This window comes from Suncus etruscus, chromosome X (assembly GCF_024139225.1).
Source record: "Suncus etruscus isolate mSunEtr1 chromosome X, mSunEtr1.pri.cur, whole genome shotgun sequence".
Lineage (NCBI taxonomy): Eukaryota > Metazoa > Chordata > Mammalia > Eulipotyphla > Soricidae > Suncus > Suncus etruscus.
Genome location: NC_064868.1, coordinates 30,832,697 through 30,850,627, shown reverse-complemented (window position 1 = coordinate 30,850,627; position 17,931 = coordinate 30,832,697). Strand labels below are relative to the sequence as shown.

The window sequence follows — 17,931 nt, the reverse complement described above, 5'->3', positions numbered from 1 at the left end:
TCACAGAGTTGACATAATTGTTTACAATGCATTTATTTCCAGGTAAGCAGGAACAGAATTATTAAAAAAGTAAAAAGTAAGAATAAAAAAAGTACAACAAGAAAATTTGTCAAAATCATTTTATCTTGAATTAAATTATTATCAGAGGTGTTTTTGTTTGTTTGTGTTCGGCCACTCCCGGTGTGGTTATGCTCAGGGGTTACTCCTGGCTATGCACTCAGAAATCGCTGCTGACTTAGGGGACCATATGGGGGGATCCAACCACGGTTTCTCCTAGGCTAGCACGTGCAAGGCAGGCGCTTACAGTTTGTGCCACAACTTCGGCCCCTATTAGAGGTTTTGCACGCTCTTGTTGCTAGCAAATTATTCTGTACTTCTTTTGTTTTAACATTAGGTGGCTTCAGATACACATTAGCCTCTAAATCAGTGATGACAGTATTTAAAAAATGGAATGCCTGTCTCGAATACAGGCAGGGGATAGGAAGGGGGAGGGGGTAATATTACACTGGTGAAGGGGGGTGTTCTCGTTATGACTATAACCCAACTATGATCATGTTACTTAAATAAAAATATATTAAAAAATGGAATTCTAAGCACTATTGCTGCTACTGTGAATACTGTGATTCTTTAGAGCATAGTTTTAACTGCCAGGGCTTCCAGAAGTCGGGGAAGGAGGGGTAAGGTGCCCATACTCACTCCAAAAATGTCTTACTGATGTCAGCCCAAATAACCACATACCTGGATTTGTGGTCAGAAGGGTGTCTCTACAGAGAGTCATAGAAAAGTTGTGAAGCAGAACCATTGGTGAAGTGGCGATTGTAAGTGGTGAGTGTAGCTGGCATGATATCAGCAGGACAGGGACCCTCTCTTCCCGAGATTGCCAGCTTTCAGCTGCATTGCCATAATTTTTCACAGCTTGGTTCTCTTTAGAGAACAACTTAACTCTATGGAGCTGGCCCAATGCAGACATGGCGACTCTATTTTTAAATGCTGCGAGTAATTATGTTGCTGCTCAGCTTTCCAAATTAAGTGTATTGTGAGATTGATTAATCCCTGGAAACAACTAAGAGAAATTTAGTGGTTTAGAGATGGAACTAATGTCAATAATTATAACATTCTTACCTCACACCCCTATGGGTCAATTGTCATAGAAATAGACAAGTCTTCCCTGGGTGCCAGCTCAGATGGCCAGAAGTGGGATCAGGTGGACTCTTAGTGGTCCTCAGGCTTCCCCCCTCCCTCCGTACTCCAGGGGGGAGGTGCATGGGGAGGAGGGCGGGCAGACATCTGGCCTGCGGTTTCTTCTTTGATTCTGGAGACCGGCTCTTGCCAGGTATGGGGTTTGGGGAGGCCCCATACCGGAGCTCTTCTCCCTGGCCTGGGGAGTGCTGGGAGGCTTGGCAGGCCCCCAGCCGTCCTTGTCTTTTTCCCTGACTCCAGGCCTTCCCTGGGTGTCAGCTCAGATGGCCAGAAGTGGGTTCAGGTGGACTCTTAGTGGTCCTCAGGCTTTCCCCCTACCTCTCCCTATACTAATGGAAATGCACTTTGGGAGGACGGTGGACCGTTTTAGTACTGGTTTATGTTGGGACAGTCACTGGAATTTTTTTCTCCTTGTTTTCCTATTGATAGTATTGTATGCATATATTTTATATACCCATAACATCCATCTTGTATTATGACCTTGATACTGCCCTACAAATTTCATTTCTAATATTTTACTGCCTCAGTCCCAACCCTTATTTCCCCCTATCTTCTCAGTAGGTGCAGCCTATGACATGAAGCTCACCACATAGAGTAATGAGTGCAGTTAGAGAAATAACTACACTGAAAACTATCATAATAATGTGAATGAATGAGGGAAAAAGAAATTCTGTCTTGAGTACAGATGTGGGTGGGGTGGGGAATAGATAGATCTGGGAAATTGGTGGTGGGAATCCTGCACTGGTGAAGGGGGTGTTCTTTACATGACTGTAATCATATAACTACAATTATATTTGTAATCATGGTGTTTAAATAAAGATAATTAAAAAAAAGAAATAGACAAGAGTCCCAAAATCTGTCTGGATTATTATTGTTCTGAAATTGTTTAGTCAATGATGTACAGAAAATATTTGATTAGCTTTGTCAAGTAACAAAAAGAATATACTGGTCTAAGAAGCAAGATTAAATTTTAATCAAATCTCTCCAGTTCTTAGTTCCATTTATACAACGTCTTGATAAAAAAAAACAACAGTACTATAGCTTCTTCCATACACATACTTCAACCAAATTACTTCTGAATATCTATTTGTATTGCTTTTTTTTTTTTTTTTGGTTTTTGGGCCACACCCGGCGGTGCTTAGGGGTTACTCCTGGCTGTCTGCTCAGAAATAGCTCCTGGCAGGCACGGGGGACCATATGGGACACCGGGATTCAAACCAACCACCTTAGGTCCTGGATCCGCTGCTTGCAAGGCAAACACCGCTGTGCTATCTCTCCGGGCCCTGGTGTTGCTTTTTTGTAACACAATTTGTTATAAATCTATAACACCTCTAGTAATAAATAATTTAAAATATTTGGTTTTTTACAGGTATTTTTAAGAGTCAACATGTCTTATAATGAAATACTTGACATTTTTAAGATTCATCCTGGTAATTATGTAAAAGTAATTTTATGTCTGAAATAATGTGTTGTATTACTAGGGTCACTTCATAAAAGCAAGCATGGTTATATACAGGAAAATTTCTATTTGTTTTTCTAAAAATCGAAGTTACTGGGAGAGAAAAACAATGCTTAAATATTCCCAGGTTTTTCTCTTGAAGATCTAATGAATGATTTAGAAGCTGAGGAGGATTGGATAAATCTTTGAACCTAGAGAGGCCTAGCATTGATTTTAACAAAGTAAAACCTATTAAACTTGAAAATTGTGTACTTTGTAACAACAATTTTCTTTAAATCAAGGACCAGCATTAATTCAAATGCCTTCAGAGAGTTGTAGAATCCATGCATACCCAACCTACAAGCATTCAAGTTATTAAATTAAAATCTGAGGCAAAAATTTGTCTGAGGACACATTTAACTTTTAGCATTCAGTTTCAGATTCCCAGATGCAGACTCTTTGTGTGTATTTTTCTGTGTGTATGTGTTTTATGTGTGTGTCCGTAATGTTCATTGAGAATTAACAAATGCATATTTTTTCTGTTCTATTTCAGTTTTTTTTTTGCCAAGGGAGTTATATCTTGGGAATGAAAAATAGCCTTGTATATTCTTATAAACATTGTAGTGAATAGTGTAGAGTACTAATGATGAATTCATTTGGTATTCACATTATTATCTATGATAATAATGGAAGTGTATATCTCTGATGTGGATGAGATAAACACATTCAAAGAAAATTTTATTGTAATTTGGTATTAGGCAAATATCCCATTAAAATAAATTGCCACCGTATATAAATTTCTTTTTATTTATTGGTGAGATGTTTGCTTAGGAAAAGGAAAATATAATTCTAGTTTTAGAAGAATTCTCATTATTCTCTTATAGCAACTATTACTGGGACCTTATTGGAAATTGTACCAATAAGTACATTTACTATTAAACTGCCCTTCAAAATAAGAATGCTAAAATCTAACCAGGACTTCTCTTACCTCCAAACCCTGCAACATGGTTACAAATGCATGCATATGCTTTGAGTCTTTTAACACTATTATCTGGGAGCTAAGTGAATGTTTATTGAAATGCAACTAAGTGAAACTTGAAGAGAAAATTGGTTTAGAAGTACATTTTACTTAGTAGAAACGTTCATTTGCGGTGGCTGTCCATCTTTGATTTGACTTTGTCTATTAATAAAATATCTGTAGGTTCCTAAGGTGAATATTAAATATACTTCAGGTTTGGAGGCATACATAGTGGTTATGAGAAGAAAAAAATCATTGTATTAGCTATCAGCTGTAAATTCGAATGCATATCTGAATATCTAAAATAAATGGCACAAAATAGAAATGCTATATAAAAACCTATAACAGAGTAAGGACACCTACCTCTTCCTGTGATTCCTTAAAAGTACAACAGATGAGAAGGCTTTAAGTTGAGACATGCAGAAAAATTTTACATTTGACCTAGAGAACTTAGCTGGATATCCACAGAAATAGAAAGCCATTATGTTTTAATGGGTATTGGAGGTACGCTTGTGAGTGAAGAACGAACATAAAGGCAGCAGGTTAGATACAGCAGATATTTGGAACTGATCTCTCTAGACAAGAACTGAGTGCTGAAAGGGGATAACGTGACATGCACGGCACAACTTCATTAACAATAGTACAAACCATAGTATCATAAAAGAGAGAGGGAAAGAGAGAGAGCGCTAAATATCCAAACCATAGAGTAAACATCAGGGAAATGATGAGCCCTACACTTTAACAACTGAACATAAAAAAGGAGTCTGTCAAAATGGCAGGCTGAAATGGGGAATATGGGAAGGAACTTGGAACTTTGGTGGAAGAAAATTGACACTGGAGGTGGGGTATGTGCTGGAACATTGTGTATCTAAATTTCAACTAGTAATAGTTTTGTAAATCATGGCGCTTTAAGAATTTGACATTTATCTTGCAATTTCTCTGCTTTCTATCTGTTTTTACTCTTTATCTTCTGTGGCTCTATTCTTGTCACTTTGCCACATTCTAATTTCAGAATTTCCAGAATGACAGCCATGTTTCAATATGTTCTCAAATACTCTCAAATAATCCAGTCTCTTCTATTTGGATTGACTTCTCTAGTCTATAAATGAGCTATGTTGAAGGAATCCAGTTGCTAAGCTTATTTTTTCTTTTTTGGTCTTTTGGTGTTGATGTCCTACAACAAATCATCTTACAAAAGTATAAAAATGAGTTGGAGACAGTATAGCTATTAAGGAACATCTGCATGGAGTCAAGCACTGTACAAGCACAAACATCACATATGGCCCTCAGAAACTGCAGGATGGTCCCATAACACAGAGCCAGAAGCAAACACTGGACTTATACCACCGCCATCATCCCATATTTGAAAGTTACTTTCTGCAGTGTATTAAAACCTCTGAAGATAGTAGTGACCCTGACTTCCAAGAACTAGTATTAGGAGTAAGTTTTTTAATTTATCTTCAAGAAAAGAACCTATAGATACTAGATGTTATTTTTACAGACTCTCACTTGAATGTTTGGGTCTGACCAAGAGAAACAATAAGAATGATTTTCATGAGAACACATGGGTAAAAGCCCATATTTTTAGGAAATTATATCATAAAAACCTTTTTAGCAACATCACATGTTTCTATCAAACTGATACCATTTCTTCAATTGACCAGTAAGTAAAATTCAGTTTGTGAATAGTGAGCATTCATACGTAAATTATAAGATTATTTTCTTGACACAGCTGGTTCAGTGAGTTTGTTTTTTACTCTTGGTTCTCTCAGTCTTTATTCCCCAAATCAATTTATCTCTACTGTTTTCCTATTCCTGTCTAGTTTATGACATTTTGCCAATTCTTTATCTCCTACATATCATATCCAATTTGTCATTGTATAATTTCCCATAACTGTGTCTTAGCTTGTTCTTTCTCTTCATTTGTCACAATTTATTTTTCATGTTTTTATAGAGTTGGGAGCAGATTTTGCACATGTAATTATTTAAGTTGTACACTCTTTTAATATAAAATCTGCTGAGTGTCCAAAGGGAAAGCTTATAGGAAAGAAGCACATATCTTGATATCTTGAATGTCTGAGATTATGATATGCTGTTACCCCACCAGAAATTTAGATTATAACCCTGGGCCCCCTGTACCTTGGGGCTGAAGTAATAACACAACAGTCCCATTAGGCCAGGATAGGACCCTGAATATCACTAAAAATAAACTAGAATCAACTCTCACAATCCTTTCTTTTTAATTTTGGTTTTTGGGCAACACTTAGTGGTGCTCAGAGTTACTCATGGCTCTGTGCTCAGAAATCGCGTCTTGTAGGCTCAGGGACCATAAGGGATGCTGGTAATCAAACCTTGTTCCATCCCAGGTCAGCTGCATGCAAGGTAATGTTTAACCACTGAGATACTTGCAAAATATATATGCTATAACAATGCCTCTAGTTCCTTTTCCCTTAAGTCTCAATTCTACAAGACTTGAAAGCCTTAGATATATGTCATGACCTATAATTTAGGGATGCCTCTCAATTTTAAAAGCACAAAAGAACTTGACAATACTCTAGCCATTCCAAAAAATATGCTGCCTCCTCACTTGCTCCCTCCAAATGCCCCTGTTGCAGATTCTGTCGTGCAGTTTAACAGAACATTAGGCTGTATATCTTTTTTTCCATAATCCCCAGAGATGCTGATTCATTTAGCTTAGAATGAAACTGGTATCTTTTATATGGAGAAAATGCTGCTTTAGGGAGTCTCTTTTGCCTGTAATAAGAATGTATGAGGCATTAATATTGTGATTCAAGCACAGTTTTATAACTCTGAAAAAGTCAGTAGATGTATTTATTATTTTCTGTCCTAAAACTCAGTGTTAATTGCCAGAAAAATAAATATGCATGCATACAACAAACAATCCAGTAATGGATATGAAAACTGAGAGCTGTCGTTGGTTTGAATATTTGCACCATTAAAATAGTTCAAAGCTATCAAATTTAAAAATGGTTTTCCACTAGTAAGTAAAGTTAATTGAAATGTTACATTTAATTGAGTAAATTAGCTATACTCTCTTTTGACTTAGAGACAACTGAAAGATACCAAATACAGGTTTTTACTTACTTTGATAATCATTATTTTGCTATATTAAGCTTTATCATTAAACTTTTCTTGAGTAAATTGAAGGTTGTAAATGCCTTTACTGATTACAAACTCTTAAGCAAATGTGATATACAATTTAATGAGCTTTTCATTCACAAAATTTAAAAAGGGCAACTGAAGATCCTGATTTGGATTTTATGTATTTTATATTCCTAGATAATTATTTAAGATATTGCTTTATTCAGATAAATCAATAGCCTTATACACAAATAATGACAGAGAAGAAAGTGTCATCAAATAATCCCATTGACATTGGTGCCCCACAAACTCAGATACCTTTGGATCAACTTAAGTAAAGAGGTGAAAGATCTATACAAAGAAAAATAAAAAACACAGCTTCATGAAATAAAGGAGGACACAAGGAAATGGAGACACATATCCTGTTCATGGATTGGGAGGATTAACATCATTAAAATGGCAGTGCTCGCCAAAGCACCGTACAGATGTAATGCAATTTTTCTAAAGATACCCATGACATTCGTCAAAGAAGTGGATCAAACACTCCTGAAATTCATTAAAAATAATAAATACACACAAATAGCTAGAGCTACCCTCAAGAATAAGTATTGTGCTACAAAGCTATAGTCATTAAAACAGCATGGTATTGGAATAAAGACAGACCCTCAGATCAATGGAATAGACTTAAGTATTCAGAGAATGTTCCTCAAACATACAACCAACTAATCTTTGATAAAGGGTCAAGAAATGCAAAATCGAGCAAAGAAAGCCTCTTTAACAAGAGGTGTTGGTGGGGCCAAAGCAATAGCACAGCAGTAAGGATTTTGCCTTTCACGCGGCAACACAGGACAGACCTTGGTTTAAATCCCAGCATCCAATATGATCCCCAAGCCTGCCAGGAGCAACTTCTGAGCGCAGAGCCAGGAGTAACCCTGAGCACCACCGTATATGACCCCCCCAATAAAAAAGTGGTGTTGGGACAACTGGTCAGCCACATGCAAAAAGTGACCTCAGATCTTCATCTAACACCATTCACAAAGGACAAAATCAAATGGATTAAAGACCTTGCCATCAGACCCGAAACCATAAAGTATATAGGAGAACGTGTATGGTAGATACTCCATGACATTGGGCTAATGGCATCTTTAAGGAGGAAACATCACTGTCCAAATAAGAAAAACCAGAGAAAAACAAATGGGACTATATTAAGCTAAGAAGCTTCTGCACCTGAAAGGAAAGTGACGAGGACACAAGGCCACCCACAGAATGGGAGAAACTATTCACCCAAAACTCACCAGATAAGGGACTAATATCTAAGATATACAAGTTCCTGACAGAACTAAATAAGGAAAAAATCTAACCCGATTAAAAAATGGGGAGAAAAAAATGAAGAGACACTTCATCAAAGAATAAATATAAATGGACAAGAGGCACATTAAAATGCTCCACATCACTAATCATCAGGGAGATACAAATCCAAACAAGAAGGAGGTTACATCTCATGTCACAGAGACATGCATTCATCACAAAGAACAAGAACAATCAGTGTTGGCAGGGATGTGGGGGAAAAGGAACTCCGAATGACTGCTGGTGGAAATGCTGTCTAGTCCAGATTTTCTGAAAAACCATAGGGAGATTCCTCAAAAATTGAGCTCCCATATGATCCAGCTATAGGCATATTACCTAGGAACACAAAAATACAATACAAAAATGCCTTTCTCACGCCTATAATCATTTCACAACTATACACAATAGCCAGACTCTGGAAACAACCCAGATGCCCTTCAATAGATGAATGGCTAAAGAATCTGTGGTACATATACATAATGGAGTACTATGCAACTGTCAGGAAAAATGAAGCCATGAAATTTTCCTATACATGGATGGACTTGTAAGCTGTTATGCTGAGTCAAATAAGTCAGAGAGAGAAAAATAGACACTGAATAGTCTCACTCACCTATGTGATTTTAGAAAAATAATAAAGGGGCTAATATCGAAGATATACAAGGTACTGACAAAACTTAAGAAAAAAATCTAACCTCATCAAAAAATGAGGAGAATAAATGAACAGACAATTTCTCAAAGAAGAAATACAAATGGCCAAAGGGTACATGAAAAAATGCTCCACATCACTAATCACCAGGAAGATGCAAATCAAAACAACAATGAGGTAACATCTCATGCCACAGAGACTGGCACACATCACAAAGAACAAGAAAAATCAGTGCTGTTGGGAATGTGGAGAGAAAGGAACTCTCATTCACTGCTGATGGGAATGCTGTCTGTTCTAGCCTTTTGGAAAAAAATATGGATATTATACAAAGAAACTAGAAATTGAGCTCCCATGTGATCCAGCTATACCACTCCTAGAGATATACCCTAGGTGGAATACAAAAGCATAATACAGAAATGCCTTCTGCACACCTATATTCATTGCAGCTCTATTTACAATAGCCAGAATCTGGAAACAACCCAGATGCCCTTCAGCGGATGAATGGCTAAAGAAACTGTGGCACATATACACAATGGAATATTATGCAGCCATCAGGAGAGATAAAGTCATGAAATTTTCCTATACATGGATGGACATGGAAACTATCATGCTGAGTGAAATAAGTCAGAGGGAGATGGACAGAGACAAAATAGTCTCACTCATTTATAGGTTTTAAGAAAAATAAAGGATATTCTTGCAATAATGCAGAGACAAAAGAGAAAAGGGCTAGAAGACAGGCTCACAATATGAAGCTTACCACAGAAAGTGGAGAGTGCAGTTATAAAAATAACTATAGTAACAACTACCATGACAGTGTTAATGAGTGAGAGAAGTAGAATGTTTTTCTTGAATACATGCGGGGGATGGGAAGGGGGGAGATTGGAGGGTATTGATGGTGGGATTGTTGCATTGGTGAAGGGGTTGTTCGTTTTATGATTGAAATTCAACTACAATCATGTTTGTTATCATGGTGCTTAAATATATTATAAAAAATAAAAATAAACTACATTATTGTAATAATACCCAGATACAATAGAGATGATGGCTGGAGGGAATGGCCATGATATGAAGCTTACCACAAAGAATGGTGAGTGCAGTTAGAGAAATAACTACACTAAGAATTATCATGACAATGGTAATGAGTGAGAGAAATAGAATGTCTGTCTGGTATACAGGCAGAGGGTGGGGGAGAAGGGACATAGGGTCTTTGTTGGTGGAATGTTTGCACTGGTGAAGGGTAATTTTTTATAACTGAAACCCAACTACAAACATGTTTGTAATTATGGTGCTTACTTAAAGATATTATAAAAGCAATAAATAAAAAATAAAGTATTGCTTTATTTATCTATTTAGTTCTATTTTTCTGACTGGAAAATATAAATAATAAAACCCTTTTGAGGGGCCAGAGAAATAACGTGGAGGTAAGGCATTTGCCTTGCATGCAGAAGAATAGTGGTTCGAATCCCGGCATCCCATATGGTCCCCGAGCCTGCCAGGAGCTATTTCTGAGCATAGAGCCAGGAGTAACCCCTGAGTGTTGCTGGGTGTGATCCAAAACCCTCCCCCCCAAAAAACCCTCTTGATTCTGCAATTCGGTAGTAAATATTGCTATAACCATCAGCCATGAAATAGTAGGCACTAGGATCAAAAATACAAAGCAAAGGGGCTGACAGAGAAATTCAGTAACAGCTTTAGTTTATAGCATTAGAAACTAGCTACAAAAGCTATTTTGATTACTTAACAAAGATTCAGAAAGCATTTATTTTTTAATATTTCTTCTGAATGTATTTTTCCCAGACCAGTATTTCAGCATCCCTTTGAAACTTATTAGAAAAGTTGAGGCCTTCTGTAGTTATACTGAATCAGAATCAACTGCTTAACAAGATCTCTAGAAGATAGTTTGGCACATCATTTTAAGATTAACATCTAATAGTTTTCTTCATGCATATTTTAAAAAGGTTTACTAGCTGTAAATATTAGAAACCACTGGTTTTACAAGTAGAAACTGTGATGTTCATAATATTCTGCTTCCCTAACTTTAGTGTTTATCTCAATAATTCTCTATTTCATTTTTCCTCCATAACTGTGTGAATCAGCTTGTTCTTTACCCTATTGATTCTTCCATAGCAGCCTAGCTTCTCTGGCCCATTTCAGGTTTTGCCCTGGGACCTGTCTCCCAGGATCCTACTTTTGCTGTTTTGAGTCCCTGCCTTAACATTAGCATAAACTTTGCCTCAAAATATCCGAGAAGCCGAGATCTAGATCTTACAAGTCTGCATCTAAACCATGAGTTGTCTTACAGTGATTGCAAACTTCTTATTAAAAAGCCAACCTCACTTTAGAAACAATCTTCACTCTGGACCATACCATTCCCAAAACACTCTGACAGTTCAAAGTCAATCTGACACTCCTCATCAGTTTCTGAGACCATGAATCTTAACTTTGTGCTTCTCATGTCCTTCCATGAGCAGAACCTACTGGTTGTTTAAGTTCTCATTTTCTCCAAAAGTTTCTCCCATCCATCTTTTCACTGGCATAATCAATTTTTCTGATGCAATATTTATTAAATACTTTGTTTTCTCTCTCCCACTGTAAACACTATAACAGATTATCCTTCACAATTAATCCCAGTATCTTGGCTACATTACATAGAGTTTAAAATTCAGATATTATTTGGATTATTATAAATTATTATTATTTTAATATTTTAAAATCCAGATACTTATTTCTTTGAATGTCTGAGGTTGAGTAGTCAATACTCATGATATTGTGTTGTTTCTACCTTTATAAACTTTATTCTACCTTTTATTCATAAACTCAAGCATTATCTTAATAGAATCTTTATGAAATTTTTCATGTACCCACTAACTTATTAAGAATTAGAGACACAATTATGATAAGGACACAATCTCTGACTTCAACGTATTTATGGTATAAAATTTACACTTTTTTTTCATGAGTGGCTTATATCTGTTACTCAGCCATGACTGTCACACACACACCACTAATGTCAGTGGTAAAAGTAAAATGTAAACAGTGAATCAAAATCACTTAGTTGCAAGGAAATAACTCATGTTTATATACCACAAACAAGAGATCAGGACATTTTATGGTGAGTTCACTAACTGGATATAATTTAATATTCATTGAGGTGTTGTGTCCTGGAGAAAAAAAAGGCTTTGTCACTTTGATTTATTGAGTCTTTTAATTGCTAAATTACTCTACCAAAAATTCCTGTGTTCAAAAATAACTACACAAAGTAATGAAGAAATAAAACAAGATTATGTGAAATAAGAGTATAAGGAACATTTGGTCAAGTCTCAGAAGAGCCGTTTTCCATCATTCACTTGGCAATCATGTACTGGTATCTGCTTTGTAGTTTGTATTGGATCATGGGACAAGGGAATATAAGAATTTGAGATCATTAAAACCACATTTATCAGGAAAGTGTTATACATATTAATTCTATCTATAACATTAGAAATTTTTTTAGTTCTTTAGATTTAAAAGTGGTAGTTATCTCAAATTTTTATTTTTGAAAACTTTACATGTGTTTAGGTGTCACACCAAAACAAATGGGGTCACACTGAAACAAATTTGGCTCTGCCTAATTGTGCACTCAAACATAACTCCTGGTGGTGTGGGAATCATTTGGGGTACAGGGGATTAAACATGTGTTTAACCAAGGCAAGCGTGTTACCCTCTATACTCTCTCTGGCCCCTACCCTTCATATTTTAATGTTTGTTTTAATGCCTTATAAATTCTAGATTATAAGTGTTACAACTTTTCTTTCATATTGTAATGCAGTTTTTCTTCCCATTTTGTCATTACAGTCTTTTTAATGGAATTGTTTTTCTGATGCTATTATCATTCATACAGGACAAAAAGTAGAAGATATCTTCGTTTGACACTATTAATGACTCATAAAGACATTATAGTGGCAGTGGATGTTTAAAACATCTGTCCCTGTCCTTTAAAGATTTCTTAAGAGGTTGCCCCTAAAACCAAATAATTCTCCTTTTGTATTGGGTCTAATGTACAATATATTGACAGAAAGAATTTGAAATGAATTTCTCTTTATTGTAATAAATTTGTGCTTAAACACTTCAAGAAAATTTTAAAAATGCTGTGGCTGAACTGTTCTTTTTCACCTCTTCTATCAACAGTCCCTGAAAAATCCAAATACTTTTTCCCCCTTGTTTATATTTTACAACACTTCATAGACTATTAAACATGGAACATCCTTGTGGGGACAAGAAATCGAATTCGCTCTTGTGCAGGTTTGCAACTAATTGATTTGTAGGACATTATAACATCCTCTAGCTGACAAGCTTTACAAAAATAAAAACTGGAGCCGAACAGAGAGGGAGCTTTTATACAGACACATAAAAGGTGGCTCTGTCGTGTACCCTTTGGATTTGGGACTGTCAGTTTCATAGAAACTTCACCTGGAGCTCTTTCATTTCTGCCTGTCCCAGAAGAGCGGCGTGTGGTAGCATATTGTTTAATCTCTTCTCAAATAAAGGGGCTTCATTTGAGTTTTCCCTTTTTGGTATCTTCCAGGAACTCCAGGATGACATTGGGCAAAGGCAACCGGTTATTGGGATATTGAATGCAGCTGGGGAAGAAACTATAAAGCAGTCCTCAAAAACAGATGCCAGTATACTACAAGAAAAATTGGGAAGCCTGAATCTACGGTGGCAGGAGATCTGCAAACTGCTGGCAGAAAGGAAAAAGAGGTAGGGTGACTGACAGACAAAAAATCGAAATTCTAACTTTTTTGTAGAGCTCTTTAAGCTGGCTGCAAAGAAATAGGGAAGGATTATAACCAGGTGAAAGACATTAACATGTAGAATCCCACCACCAATGAATCACAGTGTTTTTCTTTTTCTCACAACCTAAAATTCATGGCATTTGCTAGATAAATAGGCAGCATTTGCCTGTTATTTCTGTTATTTTAAATGTAAACCTTCAAGTTTGTTTTTAAACTGCACATGATTGTTTAAATAGGCATATCTTCAGTATATTCCCAGAGGTAGCAAGGTGAGTTTCAATTATTTCTTCAAGGTGAAGAAAGGAAATTGAAAACAACTAGTTTGTGAGAAATGCAGTTCTAGATTTTTAATAGCTACAAGAGTGACTGTGATGTTGAAAAAGCATAATAGTAATATTTACCTTAGTTCTACTGCATGTGTTGCCATGGCTTGAAAAAGGAACAAGTCTGAAAATACTTGAATGTAAAGGTGAAAGCACAACTTTTAAGAGAGGTTATTATTGAAGTCAGTCATCATTTAACTTTCCTTTGGCATGTTCTATAAGTACTGAAAGGCAAGTATATGCTGTTGCAGTTGGAAGGCTTAGACATTTTCATAAATGGCATTTTGTGCTATGCATCTGAATGATGCTAATGTTCCCCTTTACATATGGGAGGACTTGGCTTTATTTACCAAATGAGACTATTGTTATGAACAATGAAAACTCAGTTGTATTGCTAAGTTCTTGCTTCCTACCTATCATCTACATAATAGATAGATTTTAAAATTCAGAAAGTTAGAACAACTCGCTGATAAATGTCTTTGGTGGGGGTGTAATAGAAAACTTTAAATTATGTCCATTGTCTTTGCCCACCTCCTCCTCTTGCCTTTGCTCATATTATTCAGAATGTAGATACAATAAATGTTCCCAGTACAAAATGAATGCTTTATTTGACCTACACACTCAAACACACACACACACACACACACACACACACACACACACACTCTACATCTTGTTAAAGTTAAAACTTAACTAGCACTCACCAAGACCAGTTTACTTTAAAGCTTGGTTTAGAAAATATTTTAACGCTAAACTATGTAACATAAAAGACTCAGGTTTTGTAGTTAAAAAACTTTCTTGACAAAGGCATGCATGTTTTTGAATAGAACGTTCATTAAACTCACAGCTATCTTATTTAAATAGCTATTAGGTTTATAGTAAAAATAAATTTAAACCGAGGTTATTTCTTAACTTGACTCAACCATGTCATACATAAGATGTTAAGAAAGAAAATGAACAAGTATATATAATATATACATATATATATATACATACAGAAAGATATATTCTGAATGAATAACAGATTAAATTGGAGAATTTTATACATCTATTTTGCATTTTAAATATTAGAATAATGGGGTAAATTATTTCTCCCATTCCTTTAAACTTGTAAGGAAAAAAACTTATTTGATTTTCACTTCAAAATGTCAAAGTTTAAAAATGATTAGAGTATACCTGTTTAACTAAATAAGCTCTAAAACTGTAGCTGCTTCTTTGTTGAAAAGAAGTGCCATGGGCTGAATCTGTTGTGAAATATTATAGAAATTGTAGGTTAATTACAGCTAGGGAGTTGGCTCTAATTGGTTAGAAAATTTTCTTCCATTTAAACATTTTGACCTACATTAAATATTGCAATTTTGTGCTTTAAAAAGTCAGGCTCAGCTTCCTCAAGTTTTTTCCATAAACTCAGTTTTGAAAGTTGTCTAATTCACACTACATTTTAAAAATAAATGTTAGCTTGTTTAAATTTTCACTGAGAGCCATTTGTAACATTCTTTCTCTGGATTTTTTTTTGTCATTTGAATTTTAAGAACTGTAAAATCTTATAAAATGAGTGCAAGCTGGACCTAGAGAGCCACAGCTATTATCAGGCAAATAATAGCACATATATAAGTAAAATATTTTTAATTTTTTGTTAACCTAACAATTATTGAAAGACTCTAATCATGAAACTATTGATAATCATTGGAATACTTTCAATACTTCTTAAGTAGAAGGTAAAAAGAAATATAAATTATTGATCACACGGGAGAAAAATATAAAGACTACTAAAGTTAACCACAAAATTCTTACTTTGCATAGTGTTTAAAAGAACATGTCTGGAATAAGTTTGATACATTTAAATTAGATTTATAAAGGTATATACAACAGAAGCAAAACATACAAGGAATACTGGAACTTTCTACTTATTACTTTGAAACTCTTTCAAAGAGTTTAAAAGATTAACAATCAGACAAATAAGAAGGAAATTCTCAGAAAAATTCCAACAGCTGGTGGATACCCAATAATATTATGTATGTTGGAAATAAGTAAAATATAAAATAGAGTTAACTAGCTATGCAACTTTAGATAGAAAAATTGCTAGTTGCCTCACTTATGTAGCCTACACAATTACCTAAAATTTATAGGTTTAAAGATGATGGTAATGAGTTTAATGCTGTGTGGGAAACCAAATACATTTTATAAGCAAATATTATGCAAAGAAAAGCTGTGGGATATTAAGGGAAGTCAGAGGTTAAATCCAAAATTGCTCATGGCAAATTATTGATAATATCCAGTGTTATAATGGATTCAGTGCAGACAGTATTATCTCTTTGTGTTCATTATCTACTAACTAAAATTGAGCATGCCCTATTTTGAAGTGAACAACAAACTAGAATGTATTTTCAGTGAAATAAAAAAAATACCTTACATCTCATTTGAGTTATTGGTATCTTATAATACTATTCATGATGATGACTAAAACTGCAGTACTTATTAGATCTTCTATAGATTGCTAATGTTATTATGTGATATATGTATTTGTTATATACTTTTCTAATAGTTAAACTGCTGTATAGTGCTATAGGTTTCTTTTGGAGTCCTTATACTTTATAAATCTGGACTTTCAAGTTATTTTTTAAGGAACCTTTAAGGGAAAAAGAGAAAATCACTTAATTCTGAAAGGCATTCCAGGCTTCACCAGGTTTCCATAGGGGTTCATGGGAAAACAAATGACTTTTAACTTTCTATCCAGGTACTCATATATCTGCATAAGCATCTTTCTCCTGAAAGGTGGCTCTAATCCTTTTCCTGGGCAGTCTCCATAATATACCATTATTTGCCTTGAGCTGTCAAGAGTATCATTCAAGGGGATGTCATGGATGGGTCACTATGTAGTGCATTGTTGACAGCATAATGAAAGGCATTTTACTTAGCTAATGCCAGTTGATAAAAATTTGAATGGAAGAGGGAAGCAAAGTGATGGGATGTGGAATCACTAAATTGTTCATAACAAGAAATCAGTGATCAAAAAAGAACCCTCACTGTTGACAAAGTGATAATGCTTACACAATTTCATAGATAGAACAGTCATCATGCAAACATATATTAAAGAATAGTGCTTTTCATTATACCTCATTTTAAACTATGATTTTTAAATGTTAATAGTGCTTTTCATTATACCTGAATTTTAAACTATGTTTTTTAAATGTTCTTAAAATTTTTCTCATTGCAACTTTTTTTAAGGAGAGATTTTCAGCATCCAGAAAAGTTGAGAAAATATAATGAATACATACTGTATGTTATTGTATGCTTTCTCCTCCTAAATCAGGGGTCTCAAACTCAATTTACCTGAGGGCCGCAGGAGGCAAAGTCGGGGTGATCTTTGAGTGCAAAGTCAGTAGTAAGCCTTGAACATTGGGAGGTGTGACCCAAACAACTAAAACAAAACAAAACAAAAAAGATTCCTCTAGGGCAGGGCCACAAAATGTTGTACAGAGGGCCTTTTGCTGCCCTTGGGCCACGAGTTTGAGGAAAAATTCACTATGTCTGCTTCTTCTCTCTGCTCCTCTGTCTCTTTCTATTGTGGTATATAACAGAACTTACACATTTTTTAGACTTTAGTATTTGTAAGTAAAATAGAAACTCACTTATATTTCATCCCTATTGAGCATCCATTTCATTAAAATAATGGCATACCGATATATATATATACAATATATATGTTTATCATGGCCTAAAATGTAAAATAATATGTTATTTTTAGCGAGTCTATATGGAATTACACCACAATGGCTTATAAATGTTCTCTTTTAAACAAGCATTCTATCATGTATGCCTTTGTTTGCTTTTAGTAGGAGAGAGTATTTGTAGAAAATATGTAAAAACCACAAAGTAAAGTGTGGTAGGCCTCTATAGATGGTTGGCATAGAACCATGAATTGTAGAGATCTGAGAAGACAATAAAAAGGAACTTCAGTTTGTAAGGGCAATAGATTGAATGGAGGTAAATATATACACACACTAGGAGACAAGAGACAGTTTAGTTTTAGTTGTATTGACGCAGATTCAAGTTAGTGCCACCACCAGGGGTAAAAGTAA

At 35.2% G+C, this 17,931-nt stretch overlaps 1 protein-coding gene across 1 annotated transcript in view; it reads left to right on the top strand.

Annotated features, from left to right (window-relative positions):
• Positions 1-17,931, top strand: part of DMD (dystrophin) — a 2,686,579-nt gene that overhangs the window by 1,508,397 nt on the left and 1,160,251 nt on the right. Inside the window, exon 45 of the mRNA XM_049766737.1 lies at positions 13,316-13,491. Coding sequence (XP_049622694.1) covers positions 13,316-13,491 — 176 coding nt within the window. The remainder of the gene's footprint in view (positions 1-13,315; positions 13,492-17,931) is intronic.